General features: G+C 44.8%; 2 protein-coding genes across 3 annotated transcripts in view; one reads left to right on the top strand and one right to left on the bottom strand.

The window, feature by feature from the left end:
* The window catches only part of syvn1 (synovial apoptosis inhibitor 1, synoviolin), a 20873-nt gene extending 7309 nt beyond the window's left edge, over positions 1 to 13564 (top strand). For both annotated transcript variants that reach the window (XM_054738262.2, XM_054738261.2), the window contains exons 6-16: positions 955 to 1058; positions 1932 to 2058; positions 2165 to 2264; positions 5821 to 5886; positions 8760 to 8876; positions 9067 to 9224; positions 10035 to 10175; positions 10279 to 10422; positions 10556 to 10739; positions 12918 to 13024; positions 13213 to 13564. In XM_054738262.2, coding sequence (XP_054594237.1) covers positions 955 to 1058; positions 1932 to 2058; positions 2165 to 2264; positions 5821 to 5886; positions 8760 to 8876; positions 9067 to 9224; positions 10035 to 10175; positions 10279 to 10422; positions 10556 to 10739; positions 12918 to 13024; positions 13213 to 13424 — 1460 coding nt within the window. In that variant the 3' untranslated portion in view covers positions 13425 to 13564. The remainder of the gene's footprint in view (positions 1 to 954; positions 1059 to 1931; positions 2059 to 2164; positions 2265 to 5820; positions 5887 to 8759; positions 8877 to 9066; positions 9225 to 10034; positions 10176 to 10278; positions 10423 to 10555; positions 10740 to 12917; positions 13025 to 13212) is intronic.
* Positions 13565 to 16754: 3190 nt separating this feature from the next.
* gpr137 (G protein-coupled receptor 137) lies at positions 16755 to 23482 on the bottom strand. Its single transcript, XM_015947794.3, has 8 exons — positions 23309 to 23482; positions 22749 to 23219; positions 22577 to 22626; positions 22243 to 22483; positions 22001 to 22150; positions 21804 to 21929; positions 21609 to 21724; positions 16755 to 16995 (listed from the first exon to the last, which is right to left on the bottom strand). The coding sequence occupies exons 2-8, from the start codon at positions 23127 to 23129 to the stop codon at positions 16899 to 16901; spliced, it is 1161 nt and encodes a 386-aa protein (XP_015803280.3). The 5' UTR covers positions 23130 to 23219; positions 23309 to 23482; the 3' UTR covers positions 16755 to 16898.
* Between the last annotated feature and the right edge of the window lie 4 nt (positions 23483 to 23486).

The raw sequence follows: 23486 nt of genomic DNA, 5'->3' as shown, positions 1-23486 counted from the left end.
TTTATCGTTATCGAGGTTAAATCCTCAATATATTGTGATATTGATGTTAGGCCATATCGTCCAGCCCTAACTCCCAGCGCCAAAAATTGAAGCCGAAATCCTCTTAAAATGACATGATTTACGGAGCTTTGTCGTCTCACAGAGCACCGTAAAAAAACTGTGCTGCTTCTGGTCATTGAATGCCACATTTTACATCACACAGCAGCTCTCCCACTCCTTTGAATGGATTAAACTGCCGTACTTCAACAGAATAAAACTCAATGTTACTGTGGATGCTTTCTGGCATTGACCACGATAGGCTAACGCCTGTGTAAACTCCTGAACGGGCTGAATTTGTATGGGGACACAACAGCTGACCGGTCCATCATATCTCCCGCTAAATTTCCCCCTCCCAGAACTTGTCCTGAAGTTCCGACAATGGAAGCATGCCCTAATGGATGCCACATAGATTCATAGTGGGTGGGACTCTCGCTTCCTCCAGACACAGAACACAGAAGTTCTAGCTTTAGGTAGTGTCATGGAGCCATCAGGGGAAAATGGCCAATCAGCATGCAGCTTCTTTAACATGCATGTCCTTGTCGAGTGTGCGTGGCAAACCAGTGTTTCAATTCAATTAAATCCAAAAATACTTTATTAATCCCAGAGGGTTTCATTACCGGAGCTCCTGGGCCATTTTGAGCCTCATCAAAGTTTCAGATGCTACATAAAGACTCAAAGAACAGTTTCCAGTTGTGAACAAGCTTGTTCTTGGACACCTATGATTTTATTTCTGATCTTTTTTCAACTGGCTGAAAGTGATGCAAAAACATAAACGTCATGCAATTGACTTTAGAAACGAGCTTCATTAGTGGTTCTGGTTATTTAGACAGAAAACACAACAGGATTTCTAAAGGCCGTCTGTAGAACTCCAGCCTATCGTACATGCATGATGAACCTTTCCTTTGTTGTCTGCAGCTCTCCTGGGTCTACTGGGGGTCATGGACTTCTTGTTTGTCAACCACGCCTGTCACAGCATCATTTCCCGAGGAGCTTCAGTTCAGCTTGTTTTTGGATTTGAGGTTAGTCAGATTTACGTTTGAACTTGGAGGAAACGAATCATTTACAGGGTATCCGCGGGTCCTTAAAAAGTCTTAAAAAGTCTTAAATTAGCTTTTCCTAATTTAAGGCCTTAAAAGTCCTTAAAAATGACAAATAATCCTTAAATCCAGTTTCCAAAGGTCTTAAATGACCAAAGACCCAATAAACAAGGTTATTTTATTTCTATAAAAATTTCGTGAATCTCTAGTTAGTGTTCAGCATTTTTTGTGTACGATGTTGCCGTAAGCGGAACCGTACGCAGTCAGTTGGTTGTGAAAGGGGGCTATTTTTTTTTAGATGAGCACATTACCTGGTTAAGCTATGGGAGCTTGCGCCATGGGGAAGGGCAAGTTCAATGGTAACTGGATGGCTAATCCCACGTTCACGACGTGGTTAGCGCCGGCTCCAGGCAAGAGCTGGAAATTATCGCTTAAATTTAATTTTTAAAATAGCTTAAATTTGGTCAAAGTGGCCTTAAAAAAGGTCTTAAAAAGTCTTAAATTTGGCTCCCTTAAATCTGCAGCTACCCTGCATTTAGCTCTGATTAGTTCTTCTGAATTAAAAAAGGTGCATGAGCTCACGCGTGTTTCTTTATAGAGGTCCTCATAAACTAGACCCGCTTGAGCTTAGTCCTAATAATCAGTGTCTAAATAGTCGTTTATTTAACTACTTTGGAAACATCCCTGATAGCATAGCTGAACTAAAACCTGAGTTCCTGCTGCGGAGGTGTGGGACCCATGTAAACCTTCAGCCTCTGAGCAGGTCTGGTGCTGCATTCCCAGTCCTCAAGTGGCTCGACTATCCCATAACCCTCAGTGACGTTAACGTGAGGCTCCCATTTATCTTCTCCCCAGTACGCCATCTTGCTGACCATGATCCTGACGACGTTGATCAAGTACGTTCTGCACACCATCGACCTGCAGAGTGAGAATCCCTGGGACAACAAGGCCGTCTACATGCTCTACACGGAGCTCTTCACAGGTGCTGCAGCTCAAAACGGGACGAGGGAATATTTTCTGGGTGTTCTTTCATGTGGGATTTAAGATGAAGCCTGTGATCTCTGCTGAAATGCTGTGTTGTTCTCCAGGTTTTATCAAAGTGCTCCTGTACATTGCTTTCATGACCATCATGATAAAGGTCCACACCTTCCCTCTGTTTGCCATCCGGCCCATGTACCTGGCCATGAGGTGAGCTGTTTGTGTTCTCTCATTCAGATGTTTTTAAGGACCAAAAATAATAAGATTTAATATAAAATAATGTATCTTGACACTGTGCACAGGCCATGTAGCTAATCTAATGTGTAGGTCTTAGTTCTTAAGTTAGGCTCTCGATTTACCGGTCGATCTACGTCCCAATCCTCACCTATGGTCATGAGCTTTGGGTAATGACCGAAAGAACGAGATCGCGGATACAAGCGGCCGAAATGAGTTTCCTCCGTAGGGTGGCCGGGCTCAGCCTTAGAGATAGGGTGAGGAGCTCGGACATTCGGGAGGGACTCGGAGTAGAACCGCTGCTCCTCCGGATCGAAGAGTCAGTTGAGGTGTTTTGGGCATCTGGTCAGGATTCAATTCAATTCAAGTTTATTTATAAAGCGCCAAATCACGACAAGAGTCGTCTCAAGGCACTTCACATAATAAACATTCCAATTCAGGTCAGTTCATTAAGCCAATCAGAAATAATGTTTCCTATATAAGGAACCCAGCAGGTTGCATCAAGTCACAGACTAGTGGCAGTGACTATACAGCAATCCTCATACTAAGCAAGCATGCAGCGACAGTGGAGAGGAAAACTCCCTTTTAACAGGAAGAAACCTCCAGAGAATCCTGGCTCAGTATAAGCAGCCATCCTCCACGACACACACACACACACACACACACACACACACACACACACACACACACACACACACACACACACACACACACACACACACACACACACACACACACACACACACACACACACACACACACACACACACACACACACACACACACACACACACACACACACACACACACACACACACACACACACACACACACACAGAGACTAGTAATGTGTCTATAGTTACATTGTGATGTCTTAGTAAATATTCTATTTGGTGAGAGATAAACTTTATTGTATTTATTCTAGTAGATCTATAATTAAACGGGTAAACTAGTAGTAGCACATCCAACGTCAAGGAAACCAAAAAGTTATTATCAGGAGAGGGAGAATGTTTTAGTGGTTAGCAGCAGTGTGCTAGACGATGGCCCCCTCCATGAGGCCACCACAGCTCAGCAGAACATCGTTGTAGCTTCTTCTGGGGAGAAAAACACTTAGAGAGAAAATAAAGTTAACAGCTGAAATAGCAGGAAATAATACAGTTAAAGAGCAGATTGTAGAAGAAAGCAGGAGAGTGTGAAAGGTGGTCAGTGTATCCTCCAGCAGTCTAACCCCGGGTTTCCACGGGAGCCGTCAGCAGCACGTTACTGCAGCAGCACGTCTTGCTCGCGTAAGCTGCTGCTTGGCCCTTCCCACGAGACGCGAAGCAGCAGGGGAGCAGCTGTCACCGACCGAGCACGAAGTCACACGAGTGACTTCGTCAGTAAACACAACAACAAGCAGGAGAAAACTACAACATGGTTTGTGTTTTATGTTCTGTCCGTTTTATAATCGCCAATACGGACCTGAAAAACAAAGGAGACCGCTAGCTAGGTGATAACTTCTCACGGGGACGCACAGTTAGTAACTGTTTTTAAAGTAAAGCAACCGGAAGGCAGTACGTTCTTTATTCTGAAAATATCGGGAGCTTCTCTCCATTTCCGCGTCCGATTTCCTGTCTTTCCTTCCCCAAAAATGTCGAACTTGACCCGTTTCAGAGGCGTTGCGCGTAGAAAATAGAACCGGCGCGTAAAGGCCGCGACATGCTGCTCCTGAGACGCGGCCGACTCGCGCCGCTGACGGCTCCGGTGGAAAAGGTTCTGTTGACCACAGCGGTTCCTATCAGCAGCTATGACGTGCTGCTGCAGTAACGTGCTGCTGACGGCTCCCGTGGAAAGCCAGGGTAAGCCTATAGCAGCAAAACTACAGAGATAACCTAGCCTTTTAGATGGAGGCATGTTGGAGGCAGGGCAAGGGAGAGCCGTCTTTACCGACTGTACACTCCACCTCCCTCTACTCCCCCACTTGTCCTGATGCAGGCTAACATCAGATTTTAACCATAGGCCCTATCAAATAAAAATGTGTTAAGCCTATTCTTAAAAGTAGACAAGGTGTCTGCCTCACGGACTAAAGCTGGGAGCTGGTTCCACAGGAGAGGAGCCTGATAACTAAAAGATCTGCCTCCCATCCTAATTTTAGATATTCTGAGAACCACCAGTAGACCTGCAGTCTGAGAGCGAAGTGCTCCGTTAGGAACATTTGGAACAATCAGATCACTGATGTATGATGGAGCTTGATTATTAAGAGCTTTATATGTGAGAAGAAGGATCTTAAAAGCTATTCTGAATTTAACAGGTAGCCAATGTAGGGAAGCTAAAGCTTGGTTTATGCTTGACGCATTCACTTTCTACGCGGTGATGCGGCTCGCGGATGGAACGCGCTTCACAACTCGCAGCGTTTATGGTTTGTGCGGCTCGTCTCTGCGGTGAGACAATATTCTCCCAAACTGTAGGGGGCAGCATGGAGCTCCACAGCATGCATCCAACACTACACCATAGTAGAAGTAGAAATTACTGTTTACAACATGTCATTTCAGCATTTTTAACAGCGTCCTCGTCTTTTCCGACAGTGCAAGCTATTTCTCTCCAAGAATTATTAACAACATGTTGATCACGGTGATCTCTGAGAGCTGAAGCATACAAATGTTTGTATTTACGAACCTCTGCCATACTAGTTCTTGCCGGTCCGCCATGTTTTTCCGCGTCCATCCGTCCGCGTGGTTAGAAATTTTCCGAGGTGCGCGTTGCGGAAATCTTGAGCCGTGCGGAGACGAGGTGGAGGGGCGTGGTTGTTAAAATGACGCAAAATGACGCAACTTTTCCGCGCGGAGCCGTGCGGACCTCGCGGACGCGTCAAGCATAAACCAACCTTAAGACAGGAGAGATATGAAGACTTTTAACTACATTCTGTGGACTTCCTGGGAGTAATGAATTACAGTAATCCAGTCTTGATGTAATAAATGCATGAACTAGTTTTTCAGCATCACTCCTGGAAATGATGCTTCTATTCTTAGCAATATTCCGAAGGTGGAAAAAGGAAATCCTACAAACCTGTTTAACCTGGGATTTGAATGACATGTCCTGGTCAAAGATAACACCAAGGTTCCTTACTTTGACGCCTCCTGGACGCCTCCCTGGGGAGGTGTTTCGGGCATGTCCTGCCGGCAGGAGGCCCCCGGGTCGACCCAGGACACGTTGGAGTGATTACATCTCCAATCTGGTCCGGGAACGCCTTGGGGTCCTGCCGGAGGAGCTGGTGGAGGTGGCCGGGGAGAGGACGGTCTGGAGCTCCCTAGTTGGGATGCCGCCCCCGCGACCCGGACCCGGATAAGCGGAGGAAGACGACGACGAATGAACTCAAATAATGAGTTTGATCCACAGAATTGCTCAATAAAAATAATTGTTTAATAATTATCTGGTACTAACTCATAGAAAGGATAAACCCATGGGGTTGTTTTGATATAATGGCCTCTTTAAAAGGCATGATCACTTCTTCTCACCACTTATCATTAATTTGTCGCTTTCCTCGTCCTTTCAGGCAGTTTAAGAAAGCTGTGACTGATGCCATAATGTCTCGGAGAGCTATCCGCAACATGAACACACTGTGAGTATTCCTCTGCTGGGGTGGGGTTGTGACTACGTGTTTAAATGATATTGTATTTCTTTAAAGAAAGATGATTAAATCTAGGGGTGCTTGATTGGGCCTTTTGACCGATATACCGATACTGTCTGACTCCTTAAGTCTCATTAGTCATCACACATGGTGAAATCCAGCAGGCAGCAGTTTTGTGTCTACGTCTCCTTATTTCTATCTCGTCTTTGATCCATCTTGCGGTAGAAATAAGGAGACGTGGACACAAAACCATGAACAGAGATGATGGAATATTCACACTGGATCACGCGTGGGACTGTGTCATCGGCAAGGAGGACGCGAGCAGTAGAGGGCGACATCGTCCTCTGTGTTGATAAAACATTTATTAATATCTTCAGATAAGAAAAACCAGTCTTGGGTGAAGATTCTTGTTTTTGTTTGCCGGCTCGCTACACATACTAGCTACATGCTGTGAGGACAGCATACGTTCACCACACAGGGCTAATTTCTACTTCACAAGTTGTGCCAAATAAACTCGGATAACTCAAACACCTAACCTCAGAGCTGTCGTATTTTGACATTTTGAGAGAGGTGGAGAAGTAGCTGAGGAGTTTGATGTACAGCATAAGTATGGTATGTAATTGTGTCATTAAAAGACTGATAACCAATATTTTTCCATATTTTAAATGCCGATATTAATGGCGAACGGATAATATCGGAGATCACTAATAAAATATTTTGAAGATCTTGCAAAAGCACCTCAGTGTTCAGCAGAACTACGTCATCTTGTTACACTTTTGGCTAACACTTTACAGTAAGGGTCCTTTATTAATGTTACTTAGTGCATTATTAAGCATTAGTAAACATTACATAAAGTGTTAACAACTGCTTTTATGCATTACATAGCATTACTAAACATATTATTTAATGCAATTTAAGCAGTTAACTAATGTCTATTACTGAACCTATGGGTCCAAAATCCATTCAGTAATGATTAATTATGGTTAAGTAATGCTTAGGAGTCTATTCAGCATTTAGCAAGTGTTTATAAATGGATAAATGTTTACACTTTACAATAGGGGTAAAAAAAAGCTTAGTACTGCATTAACTAAGGTTCAGTAATAGACATTAGTTAACTGCTTAATAATTCAGTTCAGTTCACTTTATTTCAAACATATACATTCACCAACATTTCATAAAATCATTCCACGCAATTGTTTGAAAAGGAGTAGGGAGAAGTGTTTACTTATTTAGCCCTACCCCCTCAGGTTTACATCCTCATCATCAAAATTTAAACAACAAAACAGTTACAATGCCTTCAAAAAAAAAAACACACAAAATAAATAAATAAATAAATAAAATTCTCATGTTCAACTTGAACTGTATTTAGATTTTCTAATTTGTAGAAGAGATTAAACATCAGTTTACATGCCGTCCTGGGTTAATTGCATTTTCTTCATTCTTATACTTATTTAACATTTCTTGTTTGAGTTTTATTTTAAACTGGTTTACATCACTACTATCCTTCATTTCTTCTGTTAACTCATTCCAGAATTTAACGTCCGCTATTGAAATAGACATCCTTTTCAATGTTGTTCTTACTCTTTGTACTTTTAAACTCCACTTCCCTCTAAAATTATACCTCCCTTCTCTTTCTAACAACCATTTACTTATTTCAATTGGTAGCATCCCTTTCCTTACCTTATATATTATTTGCACTGTTTTAAACTCGACCAGGTCCTGGAATTTTAAAGCTTGCGTCTTAATAAAGAGTGCGTTTGTGTGAGCCCTATACCCCTCCTGATTTATTAGTCTAATAGCCCTTTTCTGCATTATGATTATGGTCTGAATATTACTTTTATATGTGTTTCCCCAAACTTCTACACAATAACTCATGTATGGTAATATGAATGCACAATATAACATATATAATGTTTTCCTATCCAGAAAATGTTTTACTTTCCCCAAGACAGCAATGCCCAATGCAATTCATTAAATAATGTTTCGTAATGCTATGTAATGCATAAAAGCAGTTAACACTTTTTAAATGGTTTATTAATGCTTAATAATGCACCCTCATTGTAAAGTGTTAGCCACTTTTGATTCTGTGGCAGTTGAATTATTAATTTGCTTTATGGACATTTTTGGTTAAAGGTGCAATAAGTAATTATTCTACAGTTTTAATAATCACAAAACAGTCTAACGTCTCAATCCAGCTGGGAGGAAAGCTACATAGAAACAGATTTTTTTCTCAGCTGACTGGGGAGTTGTCAATTTTTCCCCTTTAAAAATCGGACTAGGTATGTAGACGTAGTTCACAGTCTGTTCATTATTATTCATGACATGCAATCATCTGACATCTGATTGGCTAACGGTAACACCACTCTTCCACTTTCTCTGTTTGCTCCTTCTCCTTAAACAATGCAACGCTGATGTTTTATCTCCACATATAACACAAGCCTAAAGGAGATCTACCGTGTGGTAGAGTTGCTAATGCTAATGGTTAGCTTCTGCTAATCAAGATGTGCTCTGCTCTCTCCTGGAAGCTAAACCAACAACAGCTTTCAGTGGTCGTCGGCCAAGATGGGTGGGCGGGGTTAGCAATAGCTTGACAGAGACCTGAAACTGTTTATTCTGGAAGGTACTGAAACCACCAAGAATCCAAAATGACTTTGTGTGAGAGGGATTTAGTGCAACAAACTATTAAACCTCTGTCCCCTTTAATTTTTGACCTGGTTTCCTGCAGCAGGCTCGGGTCTGGTGGAACGTGTTAATGAGTTATAGGTAGTTTTCGGTGATGTTTGTCCAAACGAAGCAGACGCTTAAAGTGATTTGTGGGGCTGGATTTAATGCTCTCTGCTCCTGTTTTTCCTGCTTCTGTTCAGATATCCTGATGCTACTCCTGAAGACCTGCAGGCCTCGGACAACGTTTGCATCATCTGTCGAGAGGAAATGGTCACCGGAGCCAAGAAACTACCTTGTAACCATATTTTCCACTCCAGGTAAATCCATCGTGACTCAGCAGACTGGGCAGATGTCAGACATTTGACACGGCTTCTGAACCAAAGCAGGAGTCGGTGTGGAAAATCAAACACGGCCTCAATAAAGATCTTTATCACTGTGATGCCTTTAACATTCTCCTTTTGTTTGCTAGCTTTAATGAACGTTTTCATTGTCCTTCCTGCTCAACAGTTGCCTGCGCTCCTGGTTCCAGAGGCAGCAGACCTGTCCAACCTGCCGAATGGATGTCCTCAGAGCGTCCAACAACAATCAGACTCCACCTGCAGCCCAGCCGCCAGCCCCGGCCCCAGCAGCCCCCGCTAACGCAGCAGCAGCCCCGGCCCATAATGGTGAGTCCAAACAGGGACGCCTGATCTCACACACACACGCACGCACGCACGCACACACTAAAACATTCTTAATCACATTAGGTAGAGTAGAGAGCAAGAGTGCAGGAATCACATCTGTGTTGCTAGGCAACCAGAACCCTGTCCAGGATGCAGCTAGTTTCTGCAGCTTTATCATGAACAGGATGGAAAAAGGTTCTGTTCACCTGGTGGAGCAGTAGGTGGCACTGTTGCCTCGCAGAAAGAAGGTTGAAGGTTCAAATCCTGGCTGTGGCCTTTCTGCATGGATGTTCTCCCCATGCATGAAACAGTTGACTTTATTTAAACATGTTGATAAAACCAGTAAATAAAACAAACATTATAGATACTATAGTCATTATTATTGATCAAATACAATCATCATCATATTATCTGTGACCCGGTGCATGCTGAAGGCGCAGGAGGCAGGGTAACTTTATTTAACGAGAATAAATTCTTTGTTACATTTCAGTTAGGAAAGTGCCACTCACCGGGGTTAGGGTTCCATATTCTCACACATACTCACGACATGCAGGGCTTTACACACATGCACTGTGCTGAAACGGTGCATGACGTCAAAGGCTTCATGTCTCAGTCTGCTTCACACACTCAGAATGTTGCATGTGTGCACCTCCACTCTGAAACTGCACCTTCTCGTTGGGGTTAGGAAACAGTTCTGCACGCTTTAGCATTTTCCTCCGTGGAGATTGACATGCATCCAACTAGATCTCCAGTTGGACATCTTGTTGTTTAGTAAACGTGTTTTTTATTTATTTATTTTTTCTTTTCCACCAGTGGCTCCAGGAATGCTGCCAGGCTTCCCTCCTGGCGTCTTCCCTTTCTGGGGTCCTTTTCCCGCAGGGCCTCCAGCTGCAGCAGCAGCAGCTCCAGCTCCTGGTGCCACTGATGCTCCTCAGAGCAGCACAGAGACAGCCGGTAAAATCAACCTGCACCACAAAATCACCCATGAGCATCCTCACATGATTCCATTGCGCAGAGGCTGGGTGTGATTCATACGTGTTGGATCTGTTCCCATCAGGCACCAGCACCACTACATCTGCAGACGCGACTACATCCGCAGCAGCAGCTCCAGGATCAGCAATCCCAGGATTCCCCTTCTCGTTCCCCCCTCCCCCCTTCCCCTCTGCACCATGGCTGCCCATGCCTCCACCTCCTCCCTTCGGTAGGATTTTGCAGCTCTTGAAAGCGGCCAACTTAGAGGAAATCCGAACACTTTAACCATTTAGGGTTATTCAGTGTCGTTACATCAGAGCCTGAACAATCATCTAAACAGTCGCCCCCTTCTTCGTCTACAGTGTCCTCGATGCCTCCTCCCCCTCCATCGCTGTCTCAGCTGTCGGAGGAGGAGCTGAGGGAGCTGGAGGCCGAAGGGCGGCGCGGCCTCGAGGCCAGGCTGCAGTGTCTCCAGAACATCCACACCCTGCTGGATGCCGCCATGCTCAACATCCACCACTACCTCAGCACTGTGGCCACACTCGCGTACGTAAATATCACAAACCCGCCGCCTCTCAGCGACACGAGTTGGCCCAGATGTCCAGATGCTTCATTGTATTGTGTCTTTTATATCAGGGCTGATTGATGATGGAAAATTCACACTGTGATATAAAAAAAATACATAAATTTTTACCAGATGAGTGGAATAGAACTTTAAGTTGGATTACGATTTACATACCGCGGGTGGCAAAGTACATTCCTGCAGTCGTGACCGGAGACAAGCTCAGAAGTACAAAATTACTAACAGTTCCAAGCCTCGTGTCGTTGGCAGAACGGAAACGTTTCAAACAAAAATGTCCAAATAATGTCCTCCAGTAAAATAATTAGTCCTGCGCACGTCTTATGTCCACAATCCAACGTCATATAGTGCCGAAAATCTACAAAATTTCATTCAGATGCGTCTCTTCCGAAGTTTTGATCATAATCTCCGTTAGCATTGTCACGTTAGCTTCTAACCTTTACAGCACTGACCCTGATGTGTTGTGATGGTTATCAGTTGAAGTACCTCGCTATTCTCACGCGTAGCTCAAACCAGCTGCAGGCCAACACATTGGTGATGGATGTGTCAAATAGTCGATGAAATTCAGAAAACAACAATCCTGTGTTTCGCCACTAACCCATCCCCTCATGGGCTGCTTCCTAAGAAGGATTATGGTGGGTTGCTGTGTGTCAGGTAGCCCCAACACTAGATGTCTGACATCCCATCAGGACCTATGATGTCACCGTGAGGTTTAAATGCTGACACAGCCCTACTTACGGGATAAAAGAGCAAATTGCAGGTTAAATTTTATTTTTCTAATTCATATAAAATGCTGTCCAAAAATACTATTTGAATGCTTATTGTGGATATTTGGTTTTAAAACAGCAGTTTTCTAGTAGAAAGTGTCCTTTCTCAGCAAAGCTTCTAAAAAGGCTCTTTTTTCTAAATGTGAACGTCTGACGTAACCAAAGGGAGTTAGACGCTAGGCTGCCTCAGCTCAGTGTGGAGAGTGGCTAGTTTTAGGGTAGAGACGTCATGTGATCCAGTCAGTGTTGGATTGTGTTCATGTGTATAAACTAGAGTGTGTGAAGGCCGTACCAACTCCAGCGTGTCTGGACATCGAGTCCACGGCTTTCCAGATTAGAGAAACGACGTCTCTATCTCCGTGTCTGAGGGCGTTTTGTGCAGTTGAATAGACGACTTCTGTAGCCCACATCGGTCGGTACCGGAACAGGGAGGTCCACGCTGGGCTCCGGAGATCCGTGGCGAGTTTTAAAAATTAAATGTGGATTTCTGGAGCTCAGATCTCTGTCAGAACCAGGCCAGAACCGACCACCAGAAGAGACGTGTGGCTCAGCGGGCCAGTCGAGCTGGTTTATGGGTTGGAACCGGATCAGAACCGCCGCCTGGACCACCAGGAGAGGCTGCGCAGCTTTTAAAAATACCAACTGGTTTGGCTCGCTGGTGTCTGGGTCGGACCCAGCTCACAGAAGCCTGAATGAGCTCCAGAACTAGATCACAGGTGCCTTTCTCTAAGCACTAAACTAGGTTATGTGAACGGATATTAACGAGTATGAGACCGCTAACAGACGCTCATTAGTATTAATATTATGTTAACTGACCAATACTACTTAAACTGTCTGGTACACGATAGTAATCTGTACAATATTGTGATGCTAGCACACGAGTTTAAGCTAACATGGTTAACTCACCAGACACCCGCTACTTCCTCTCTCTCTCTCTCTGCTTCATCTGCTTTGGCCGATGGTTTCTCCCTCTGGTGTGTCTCTGCTCTCTGGGGCGAGCAGCAAACTCATAACTTTATAGTTTTGGTCCATCAGAAGTAGAATTATAAACTTTAAAGTTTCCTCTGTGTCAGAGCCGCATTAGAGTCCATATGTTTCTCTGGATTAAGCTAACAGGACTCCCTCAGCTGACGTCACTCGGTTTGGCAAAAACAAAATTCTCACAAAAATGACTAGAATCCCGAATAATTAATGTTTGTGTAAAAAAATGTTTAAAACGAGTTTCTATTACGTTTCTCTAAACATCGGTCCATGGGAGTCTCTAACCTGCAATATGATCGTTAAGCCGTGTGGCTGAATCAAGCATCCCAGGTCTTCTCAGTCTTTGTGTGATGTCATCATGCTGACTAAACGCATCATTGTTCTGCTTCCTCCCAGTCCTCCCCGACCTGACAGCAGCACTGGGAACCCCAGTGGAACCAACGTTTCCTCTCCTCCAGCTGCCACCAGCACAGAGAGTCCCACCACAGAGGACACGTCCATCTGTAAGGAACTGTCTTCCTGTCCCTGCAGGGTTAACACTTCTCACTAGCTCAGTTGTCTCCGGCTCACCCGCTGCAGCGGGGATTTATAAAAGCAGATTAAGTATTCACACGACTGGAAACCACAGGTGTGACGTCTAACGTGTAGAAGCTGTAGTGGTGTTGGCTAACCAGAGCCACCTTGTTTCCAGCTGAAGAAGCCAGCGGCGCCAGAGTCTCCTGCCAGCCCACGGACTCCACCTCCTCAGCTTCAGACGCCGAAAGAACAGAGAACACGGATGAAGGCGTGATGGAGGACGACGGCATGGGAGAGCCAAGTGCCGCCGAGCTGAGGCGCCGCCGTCTTCGCAAGCTAGAGACGGCATCACCGTCATCCTCGCCGCCCCCTCCTCCAGACAACTGATGCGGGCTTTGAGACTTGGGCGTGAAGCTCGGAACCATCAGGAACTCTGAAGACTCACAGCTGCTTTGGTTCTACGTTGCCTCTCTTCCTCGTGGCTTCTGCCTTCCTCAGGCTCAGGTTTCGTCGGACTCGGGGCGCTGCGGGTATAGAACTGTCTGTCGGACCGCATCTGTTGTTTTTGTTTTCTTCAGACCCCCCCCCCCCCCCCCCCCCCAGGATGAACTACATGCAATACCGCCGGCGTGAGAGGCCGCATTCAGATTGACCTTTGCTAGTCCTACTGTTGTTTAACTGCATCTTTTAATTCAGCTGTCTCCAGTAAATAGACGGTCCCACATCAACACAGCACCAGTCCAGTTGGAGGGAAACCAGTTCTGCTTTTCTACATCACACCTGGTTACCTGGGATCTGACGGGTTTCCACTGATGACACTGTAACATACGGAGTTGTGTACATACTGTATAAAGTTTTAATAGGATGATCTTTACATGCTGCAGAACTGACTGAACAGCGCGCGCACACACACACGCACACACACACACACACGTACGCCGTTGGTGTGAGCGTTGCCACAGAGGAATGTGTTGAAGCGCCTCCCTTCAGGTCTCCTGCTGCAGCGCTCTGTTACCTTTAAGAGTTTAAATTAAAACTCATTGCTGATTGAAAAGAGACGTCTGTTCAGTAACTTAGATTAGTGCTTCGGTTTCAGCGTTTTTAGTGGAAAGTAGCAGAACCACCCATGTTGTTTTTCTTATTTTACAAGAACGAAACCGGATCAGCACAAAGGGTTTCACCTACAGGGTATCCGCGGGTCCTTAAAAAGTCTTAAATTTGCTTTTCCAAATTTAAGGCCTTAAAAATCCTTAAAAATGACAAATAGTCCTTAAAAACAGTTTCCAAAGGTCTTAAATTACCAAAGACCCAGTAAACAAAATATTTTTTATTTCTATAAAATTTTCATGAATTTCTAGTTAGTGTTCAGTATTTTTTGTGTACGATGTTGGCGTAAGCGGAACCGTACACATTCAGTTGGTTGTGTAAGGGGGCTATTTTTAGATGAGCACGTTAGCTGGTTAAGCTAGTGGGAGCTTGCGCCATGGGGAAGTGGAAGTTTAATGGTAACGGGATGGCTAATCCCACGTTTGCGACGCGGTTAGCACCGGCTCCAGGCAATAGCTGGAAATCATAGCTTAAATTTAATTCATCAAATAGCTTAAATTTGGTCAAAGTGGCCTTAAAAAGTCTTAAATTTGCTTTTCCAAATTTAAGGCCTTAAAAATCCTTAAAAATGACAAATAATCCTTAAAAACAGTTTCCAAAGGTCTTAAATTACCAAAGACCCAGTAAACAAAATATTTTTTATTTCTATAAAATTTTCATGAATTTCTAGTTAGTGTTCAGTATTTTTTGTGTACGATGTTGGCGTAAGCGGAACCGTACACATTCAGTTGGTTGTGTAAGGGGGCTATTTTTAGATGAGCACGTTAGCTGGTTAAGCTAGTGGGAGCTTGCGCCATGGGGAAGTGGAAGTTTAATGGTAACGGGATGGCTAATCCCACGTTTGCGACGCGGTTAGCACCGGCTCCAGGCAATAGCTGGAAATCATAGCTTAAATTTAATTCATCAAATAGCTTAAATTTGGTCAAAGTGGCCTTAAAAAGTCTTAAATTTGGCTCCTTTAAACCTGCAGATACCCTGAACCTAGAAAATCTTACACACAGTTTTTGTCCTAATAAAAATCTGTCGTCAGAATATTTGTACTGCTGCTCTGACAAAATTAGATACACTCTAAAAATTGAGTTCAAATTATCTAAGTTAAAATAACTAATTCAACAGATTGTCATAATTTTATTGACTAATTCTGTACAGATAAAATTTTTTAATACAAATTTCTGAAATATGTCTAAACATTTTGTTGTCATGTGATACTTTAGGAAGTGATCTTGCTGCTGCTACGCCTGAGGTTCTGCAGCCCCTCTGATGTGGCTCCTGTAACCCAGAAAGGCCCAAGCCCGGATGATTAGAATTAAGTTTACTACAGCAGACGGCTGTTTTAGCACAACTCTCTGATACAAGCGGAGTTTCTCTCCAAATCCACCAGGAAACCAACGTTTTCTGTCTAATTGAGCTCATTTAGAGTTATTACATGACCCCTTATTATGCAAGTCTTCCTCCAGCTCCGTTCGTATAGCACCAAATCCCAACAGGATGAATGAATCTGCTTATCAGTGCACCGAGTTCAGTTCAATATGCCTTTTAGTTAAGTTGTCTATGTAGGGATGCAGATGGCATCACGTCGATGACTTAGTCCCGATAGTGAGCAAGCATGTAGCAACAGTGGAGAGGAAAGTTGCAAATAAGCAAAACCTGGAAACATTTTGTAATTTTTTCCTTTTAAAGACATCCTTCACTCATATCTGTAATACATCTGCAGTGATCTCTAGTAGAAGTCGTAATCGGGGGGGGGGGGGAGAATCTCAGGTGTGCCTGTTTCAGCAGCGAATCCAGCCAGAGGAGAAAGTAGCTGCAGTTTTATTTCCTGATATTCAGACATCTCTCTTCTGATTGGCTAACAGAAATGCAACTCTACCACTGACTCGGTTTTCTTTGTAACGTTGATGTTTCATCTCCACAAATAACACAAGCCAGGAGGAGTTCTGCTGTGTGGTGGAGCTGCTTATGCTAACAGTTAGCCTCTACTAGCTGAGACGTGCTCCGTTTCCTGAACAGCTGCGTTTCAGTGAATAAGTTCATGAATGAACCAAAGCAGCCTTATAAACAAAAAGAAAAGGACATTCAGTGCTGCAGACCCGTAGACGGAGCCCAGAGGGTTTGTTGTACATTACATGTGAACACAAGTGAAGGCTGATACTCATCAGACTGAAACATGAAACCTCTAAATATTTCCAGCTAGCAAGAGGACGAGCAGGTTTCTGTCAACATGTTTATTGGTTTGTTGACGTACGCAGAGTCAGTCGTGTGTGCAGGTCAGCCCTGCTCGTCGGGTGGAACGTTTCACTTGTAGCAACGGTTAAAAAGGTAGACACATAAATAAAACATCAAACCTGGAATGCACCAAAAGAACAGCAGCTAGTAGCAGCAGCTCTTTCAAATATACTCAAAGCTTATAAAGTCACAGGGCTGCACCAGCGCCGCCGCAGACAGAGTAGTACAAACTGTAGTTTTGATGAAGTTAAATGAGCTGCTTCTGACAACAGCAGGTATATAAATAAAATAAAACAAGCTCAGCGTCTCTTTCTCAGACGCTGAGAAACGGCGTTCCCTTCTTCAGCTCCTGCGGGAGTTTTTACGGCCACGTTTGGTCCTTTTAAACTGGGAGAGCGGCGCACGGTTCGGACCGCTGCTCTCTGCAAGGTGCTTATCCCAGAGGTTCCTGAGGTTTTGGTGCAGTGGGTGGGGCCGCTCCACCCGTCAGCGTGGACACGGCGGCTCAGAGCGTAGCTCAGGGTGGGCTCAGTTCTGAGGGGTGGAGTACAACGAGTGGTGCTGGTGGCTCTGGTCTGGAGGGTTGTTGGCAAACAGAAGAGGAGCGGTTTCTGATGCGTACCAGCTGCACACACAAGAAAAAGGGTCAGAAGATCGTGAGACCACTCTTAGTGAAACTGCTGATGAGGGTGGATCATAATAAAACACTCAGGTTTCCACTGGCTGTACATCTCCCACCGCAAACACAAAGATGGCTCCAATTAGATCAGTTTGACAGATGCTGGGCTGAAGGTTTAAAGCCTGTTTTATTTCCCCTGCGGACACGTCGGTCTCTGGGATCCGCGTCCGCAATCCGAGGAGAGAAATAAAAGGCGGCGTCACAACTCCAGGCTCTTTGTTGCACCTCTACACGTTCAGACTTGTAACAACAAAGTGGGAAACAAGAGGATTCTGCTTCCAGATACAGGAAGTCTGTACTTGCATCGACATAATCAGGAGTTATTGGACTTCAGCAGAACATTTCAGTTGTGCTGAGGAACTCATCTGCTCTCAGAAGCTCAGACCGAGTTTCCTCAGACAGATAAAACAGTCTCAGGTGGCGCTGTCGCTGAGATCAGTGCACCTGTGGAGAAAAACGTGAGCCTGTCACAAACATTCTCGGGTCCTACTGCCAGACGAGAGATCAGATCTGGTGACACTTTTAAAGTTCACTCGTTCTGTCAACACGTGCAGCGGTCTCTAGCGAGAATGAATGCCTTGTGACGCATGAGGGAAAATATTAGGGATGCATGATAATGAATTTTTACAGCCGATACAGATAACTGTGTTTTTTAAAATACCTGGGAAATAATTATAAGTACTAAGTAACAGTGTATGGTTTATAGGGCTGGGGGTAAACGATTATTTTTAAAACGATTATTCTGACGATTATTTTATCGAATAGTCGACTATTCTAATGACTATTTAGAAAATTAATCTAATGATTATTTTTCTATTGCACAATTAACAAAAACCAGAAAATCTCAAATAAATTCCTCAAAAAAATGATAAATTCTTACTGTAAGAGAATAAACACTACAGGCCTTCCATTTTTTATAACACTGCTTTTATTGTGTTGGTTGGTTATGTTCTGGTGACGTGTAGAACTTGGGAGAGCAGGCTGCTGCCTGAGAGGTGGTAGAAGATGGAGTGTCTCCATGCTGCTTTGTTTTGGTCACTTATGTGCGTGAGGCGAGTGGTGTTACGGGTTAAACCAAACTCAGGTGATATTTTACACTAAACCGAAAACCCACAACACTCTAAATGTAATAAAAGGGAGATCTGCACCACAAAAAAGATGAACTCTAAACCAAAACGTAACAGCTTATCCCAACGCAAGAAGCTGTTAGCGAAGATGCTAACAGTAGCTTTACCAACGTTAAGTTCAAGTTACCAAGTTTAAATAAACCAAAAACACCCAGCAGCAAGCAGACCAGCATGGAGGAGAGACTGCTACCACCAAAACAGCTCTCCTCATGTCTGAAAGAAGCTCCTTTATGAAGGGAGAAGCGCTCCCGGTGATTTTCTACATCTGCGGTAGACACGAAGCAGCGCATCTGACCCCGGAAGTTGTTGTCCGTTGCCGGGAGACGAAGGGGCAAAACAGGAAAATAATCTAGTAGTGGACGGACGTTGTTCCGGGTCTTCGGTATTTGGCGGAGATGTTAGTGAAGGCGGAGAAGAGGGCGAACTAGAGGAAAAACAGGCAGATTCCTCCTCTATTTACAAACTCCTGGGGATGCAACAAGTGGGCGTGGTGCGTCGACTACCGGATCTGACGTCGACAAATTTTTAGAATCGAGACGTCGTCGAGGCTTCGCTACAGCCCTAATGGTTTAATCCAATAAACCTACAGAACTATTACTGCCTGAAAGGAAACTGAACACGTTGGACAAAAAGTGCTTTTTTTCACTTATTTTCTGCGTAAATGACACGCTCTGATGATCTGTCAACAACGAAAGGCCCTTACAATCGCCAGAACGAATAAGATTATCTTAATCAGGGTTGTACGGTATTAGGAAAACCTGCGATGACGGTGGTTAATATTATCGATGACGATAAGACTTGCGATAAATAAAAATTTAACTCAGGAACAAAAATAATCAAAAACAAAGTAATAAAAGACAGCAAATAAATCATAAAAAGGAGAAAAGCAAAAGATGTGAGGAAAAGGCAATCAGTGGATCCCGGGAAAAGCAGAATCAGCAGAAAGAGGAGAACAAAGCTAACTCGGGTGTCTGCTAACCATCAAAATTAAGTGCATTATGTGTAGCAAACATTTGCGCTGACCAGTCATTGCGATATTGTGCATGCCGATATCACGATAACGATATATTTGCGATATATTGTGCAGCCCTAATCTTAAATAAAGCATTTTCTCAATACAAGCCTTATTTACCTACATAAGCTTGCTTAGACTTCAGTCGTAATCACCGGAGCTCGTGGGTGTTTCTTGTTGAACTTTCACATTTATCAAATTCAGATGCTTTCCGTGTGTTGTCAGGAAGCGCACTAGCCTTAGCGCCGGTGGCAGCTTCATAATCCTTCCACGCGTTGTGGCAGTGTCTGATTTTTAGGCAACTTATAACATTTGTTGTGTAGCTTGTTCTTTTTACCCCCTCGTGGCACTTCTGCTGAACACGCGTCACAAACAGCGAGTGAATCATCTTTCTCTGTGGAGTTTTAATTATCTTAAGTATTAGTATGACGTCATAATTGTCTATTATCGGCCGATAATGATCCGTAACCGATATTATCGTGCATCCCTAGAAAAATCTCTGGCGCTCCTGTTTCAAGAACTAGAAGTGAGTCACAGCAGAAGGGAAGCAGAAAACGACGGGATTTGGAGTCTCATTTCCTGATATCCAGACATCTCGCCTCTGATTGGCTAACAGCAACACTACTCTACCACTGACTGTTAGCTTTGCGACGCTGATGTTTTACCGACACAAATGACACAAGCCTGAAGGAGTTCTGCTGCGTGGTGGAGTTGCTAATGCTAACGGTTAGCTTTTACTAGCCGAGACGTTCTCTGCTCTCTCCGGGACGCTAAACCAACAACAGCCTTCCCTGTCAAGAGTAAAGATGGTTGTGTTCATACGTGTTCATTTTCGGTGTGACGTAGATCTGAGATCTGGTCCTGAAGTGTTCGTAGCTTGAATTCATTCATCACATAACAGATCGAGCAAGCTCTGTGCGGGTTTGTGCACATCCGTGTTTTCTCCGCATAAGATCTCATTTCAAAGCTCAGCGGATGATGTTCATTACTTGTAGAAATTGTCAAACTTTAAAGGGACTCTAAGGAAGTGTGACAGCCAAAACATGTATAGAAATAATAAATGTCTTCTTCATACGTTCTCCTGCAATGCCCTGGTCCTGTAGAATGAGCCCTGGCATTTTTACTGTGATTGCCTGTTTTTCTGTAAAATCACAGAAAAAGAGAGATGCTCGGGTCGAGCAGGCTGCTTCATGCGCGTTCACGCTCAGGCATCGCCCGTAGCATTTGCTATCCGTAGCTTTAGCAGCAGAGAGAGAGGCAGTGCCACTTTGTCGCTGTTCCTAACGCCTAGTGACAAAGCTAGCTACATTTCTGAGGACCCTTAGCTACTTTCTGTAGAACTTTCTTCTAGATATTTCCTGCTAATTAGCAACAAAATAGCCATTTTCACTCCGAACCGTTCTTTGAACGTTGTTTCAGCTGTCATCAAGGATATAAATGTTACAGATACAGAGGATGTCACTGGCGCTGTAGCTCACCTAGTAACACGTCGGACTCTCATGTAGAAGACCTGGGTCCGATTCTGGATGTGAACATAGTTTATTTAGAGTTTCTTTTTTACATTAATGGTATATTTTTAACAGTAAGATGCCCAAATTTTTATTTGAGACTCGCCGAACGGCATTGAATTCACAGATAAAAAAAGATGTGGGTTCAACTTTCATTTTGGAACAATTTTTCAAGCGAGGGAAGGGAATGATCTGAGCATGCAGGAGGACTGACCCATCATAAACCTTTGTCAGCTGTGCTGAAGAGAAAGGTACAGAACCAAATTATTAATTAGCTGTGCGTTCTAATGTCCTCTGTCCTCCGGGACACACACACACGGACACACACACACACACACACACACACACACACACACACACAAGGGACTGTCTCAGCTGTTATTTTTGTTAAGGAGTGTGCACGTACAGCATGCGCGCCTCGTGCACGTGCCTACTATAGAAGCTGCTGTTACGCTTTTGGCCTGAGGGGGCGATCACAAGCATAAAAATTAGGGATGCACCGATACGATACTGGTATCGGCACCGATACCGATACCTATACCAGTATCGGTAAAAGTTAACCGATACCAGGAACCGATACCAATGGAGTTGCTTGAAAATGGCTTCACAGTAACTTGTCATTTCTGTTCACCTAATATTTTAGTTTTGTGATGATTTCCATTCATATATTTTACTTTTTATCTACCTCGCAGTCTTTTCCTGTTGAAAACAGAGAAGAAAATAAAATCTGTATTCCAAATCATCGCATTTTTTTGTGTGGTAGAAGTATCGGTATTGGTAATCGGTATCGGCGAGTACTCAGATCCAAGTATCGGCATCGGTTTGGGAAAAAGTGGTATCGTTGCATCCCTAATAAAAATTCAAAAGTCCGAAAAGTCCCTTTAATTTCATGAGCATTTATAATGTTTCTACCTTGAACTCTCGGTGGACTCTCGAGCCCAAGGAGCAGGGATGTCGTCGTCGCTGCCTTGAGGGTCGTCAAAGAAATAGGGACGAGGCAGCACCCTGTTGTTGACGGCCATGCTGGTCTGTGAGGAATACAATGGTCAGAGGGCGTGTGAGTGCCTTGAGTGAATACTCAGTCAATGGGTGAGATTTGGCGCTCACCTCCTGGGCGGGTCTACGGACTCTGAAGATGAGGATGAGGAGGCTGGTTGGGAGCAGCTCCCATATGAAGATGATGGCACCAAAGGCGATGTAGCCTCGGTCGCCCAGTTCGCTCTGCAGGTCAGCCTGAGGCCACAAGCAGGACGATTAAAACAGAGCAGAGATAAAATCCCTCACTGATGCTGGCCGAGTCTGACCTGATCAGAGACGTTGTACCAGTCGTAGCCGAACGACTCTACCGGATGTTTCAGGGACAGAAACAGGACCGCCAGGTTGTAGCAGGCTCGGCTGGTGAACAAGAGGACCACCGCCAAACCCAGAGCTGCCGTTCGACAGACTGTCGTCTCCTAGTCAGAGAAATGCATCAGAACACATCTGGCAAGGTAGGAGGTACTTTCCCCTTTGCGGGTTTGCCATCCTTCTGAGGACAGATGCTGACCTTGTTGATCAGGTACGGGCTGGCCGAGTGGGAGTGCCGGGTCAAGATCAGCAGCACCGCGGCTAGCAGCACCGCGTTCACGATGAAAAGCAGGTCGTTGACTACAACTCGCACCAAAACCAGCCTCCAGGTCCGCTTCCCCGACTCGCCGCTGCCGTCTCTGTCCCCCAGAACTGCACAGGTAATGTTGACACAGAGGAAGATGATGCTGAAGGTCGTACATGCACACCGGGCCACCCATCTGAGGATCACACAGAGGCGGGGACAGAAGCATGACGCAGCCCTCCTCAATAACAAACATGCACATTTAAATCAGGACAGCAGCGAAACTCACAGTCCTCGGTTCAGCGCTGAGATGCAAGACTCTCGGATTTTGAGTAATACCTGTGACACGGGGGGGGGGGGGGGGGGGGGCGCAATACCCTTGTTTAAACGTTTCAGAGATTTCACTTTTGATTTTAACTTCTTTTACCCAAGTGACCTCTCCGGGTTCCGATCAGCCTTACCTGAGTGAAATACAGATTGATGAGGCTAAAAGTGAAGAACTGCAGGCAAACGGGGAAGCAGTAGAGGAGCCAGAAGACCACTATCGGGAAGCGATTTGCCTTCACAGCGTCGTAGAAGTAAAAGGTGAACAGTGTGGTGCGAAGGGCGGCCCAGAGCAGGCAGAGGAACAGGAAGATGCTCTGGTAGCTCCATCGCTTGTGCTTGTAGAGGTAGAGCAGCCACAGCTGAACGTAGACCACCAGGAAGAGGCTCGCGTACAGAGCCGTGTACAGGATGGTGAAGCCCAACTGGACCGAGGGGGCAATGGCTGGATTCAGGGGGGCCGGAGGGGGCAGATAGGAGGAGTTGGGAGGAGGTGTAGCTGTGACCGGAGCTTCCATTGGAGCGCTGGCAAGAGCACTAGAAAGTCATCATCGCTGGGATGCTGTGTAGTTTTATTCCTTCTGTCTGACGGGCCTACGCAGGAGGTCCTGAAAATAGAAACTCCAGGTCAGAATCTGAAACCCCAACACTTGGGACCAGAGGAAATCAGGAATACGGCACCTTCTGGAACACTTACAGCAGTTCTTATCTGGCTTTTGGGAAGAAATGTGAGATCATTCTGAGCTGAGACTTAAGAATCCTGCAGCCAAACACTGTCATGAGTTCGGCTTGGGCTCAGTGGGACAGGCCTTTACTGCACGGGCCTTTTTCAAGGGATCCGAGCTGGAGCGCGTGGAGTCCAGAATCACCGACCC

The sequence above is a fragment of the Nothobranchius furzeri genome, chromosome 1, assembly GCF_043380555.1.
Source record: "Nothobranchius furzeri strain GRZ-AD chromosome 1, NfurGRZ-RIMD1, whole genome shotgun sequence".
Classification (NCBI taxonomy): Eukaryota; Metazoa; Chordata; class Actinopteri; order Cyprinodontiformes; family Nothobranchiidae; genus Nothobranchius; species Nothobranchius furzeri.
Note: the sequence above shows the minus strand (reverse complement) of the source record. Positions and strands in the feature narration are given on the sequence as shown.

Excerpts from the sequence above, each read along its gene's own strand:
- gpr137 (XM_015947794.3), bottom strand. The coding sequence starts at position 23,129 with ATGGAAGCTCCGGTCACAGCTACACCTCCTCCCAACTCCTCCTATCTG. Across the intron at positions 22,484-22,576 it reads TCAGCGCTGAACCGAGGACT|ATGGGTGGCCCGGTGTGCAT; the intron begins GTGAGTTTCGCT and ends TGTGATCCTCAG. Across the intron at positions 22,151-22,242 it reads GCCCGTACCTGATCAACAAG|GAGACGACAGTCTGTCGAAC; the intron begins GTCAGCATCTGT and ends TTCTCTGACTAG.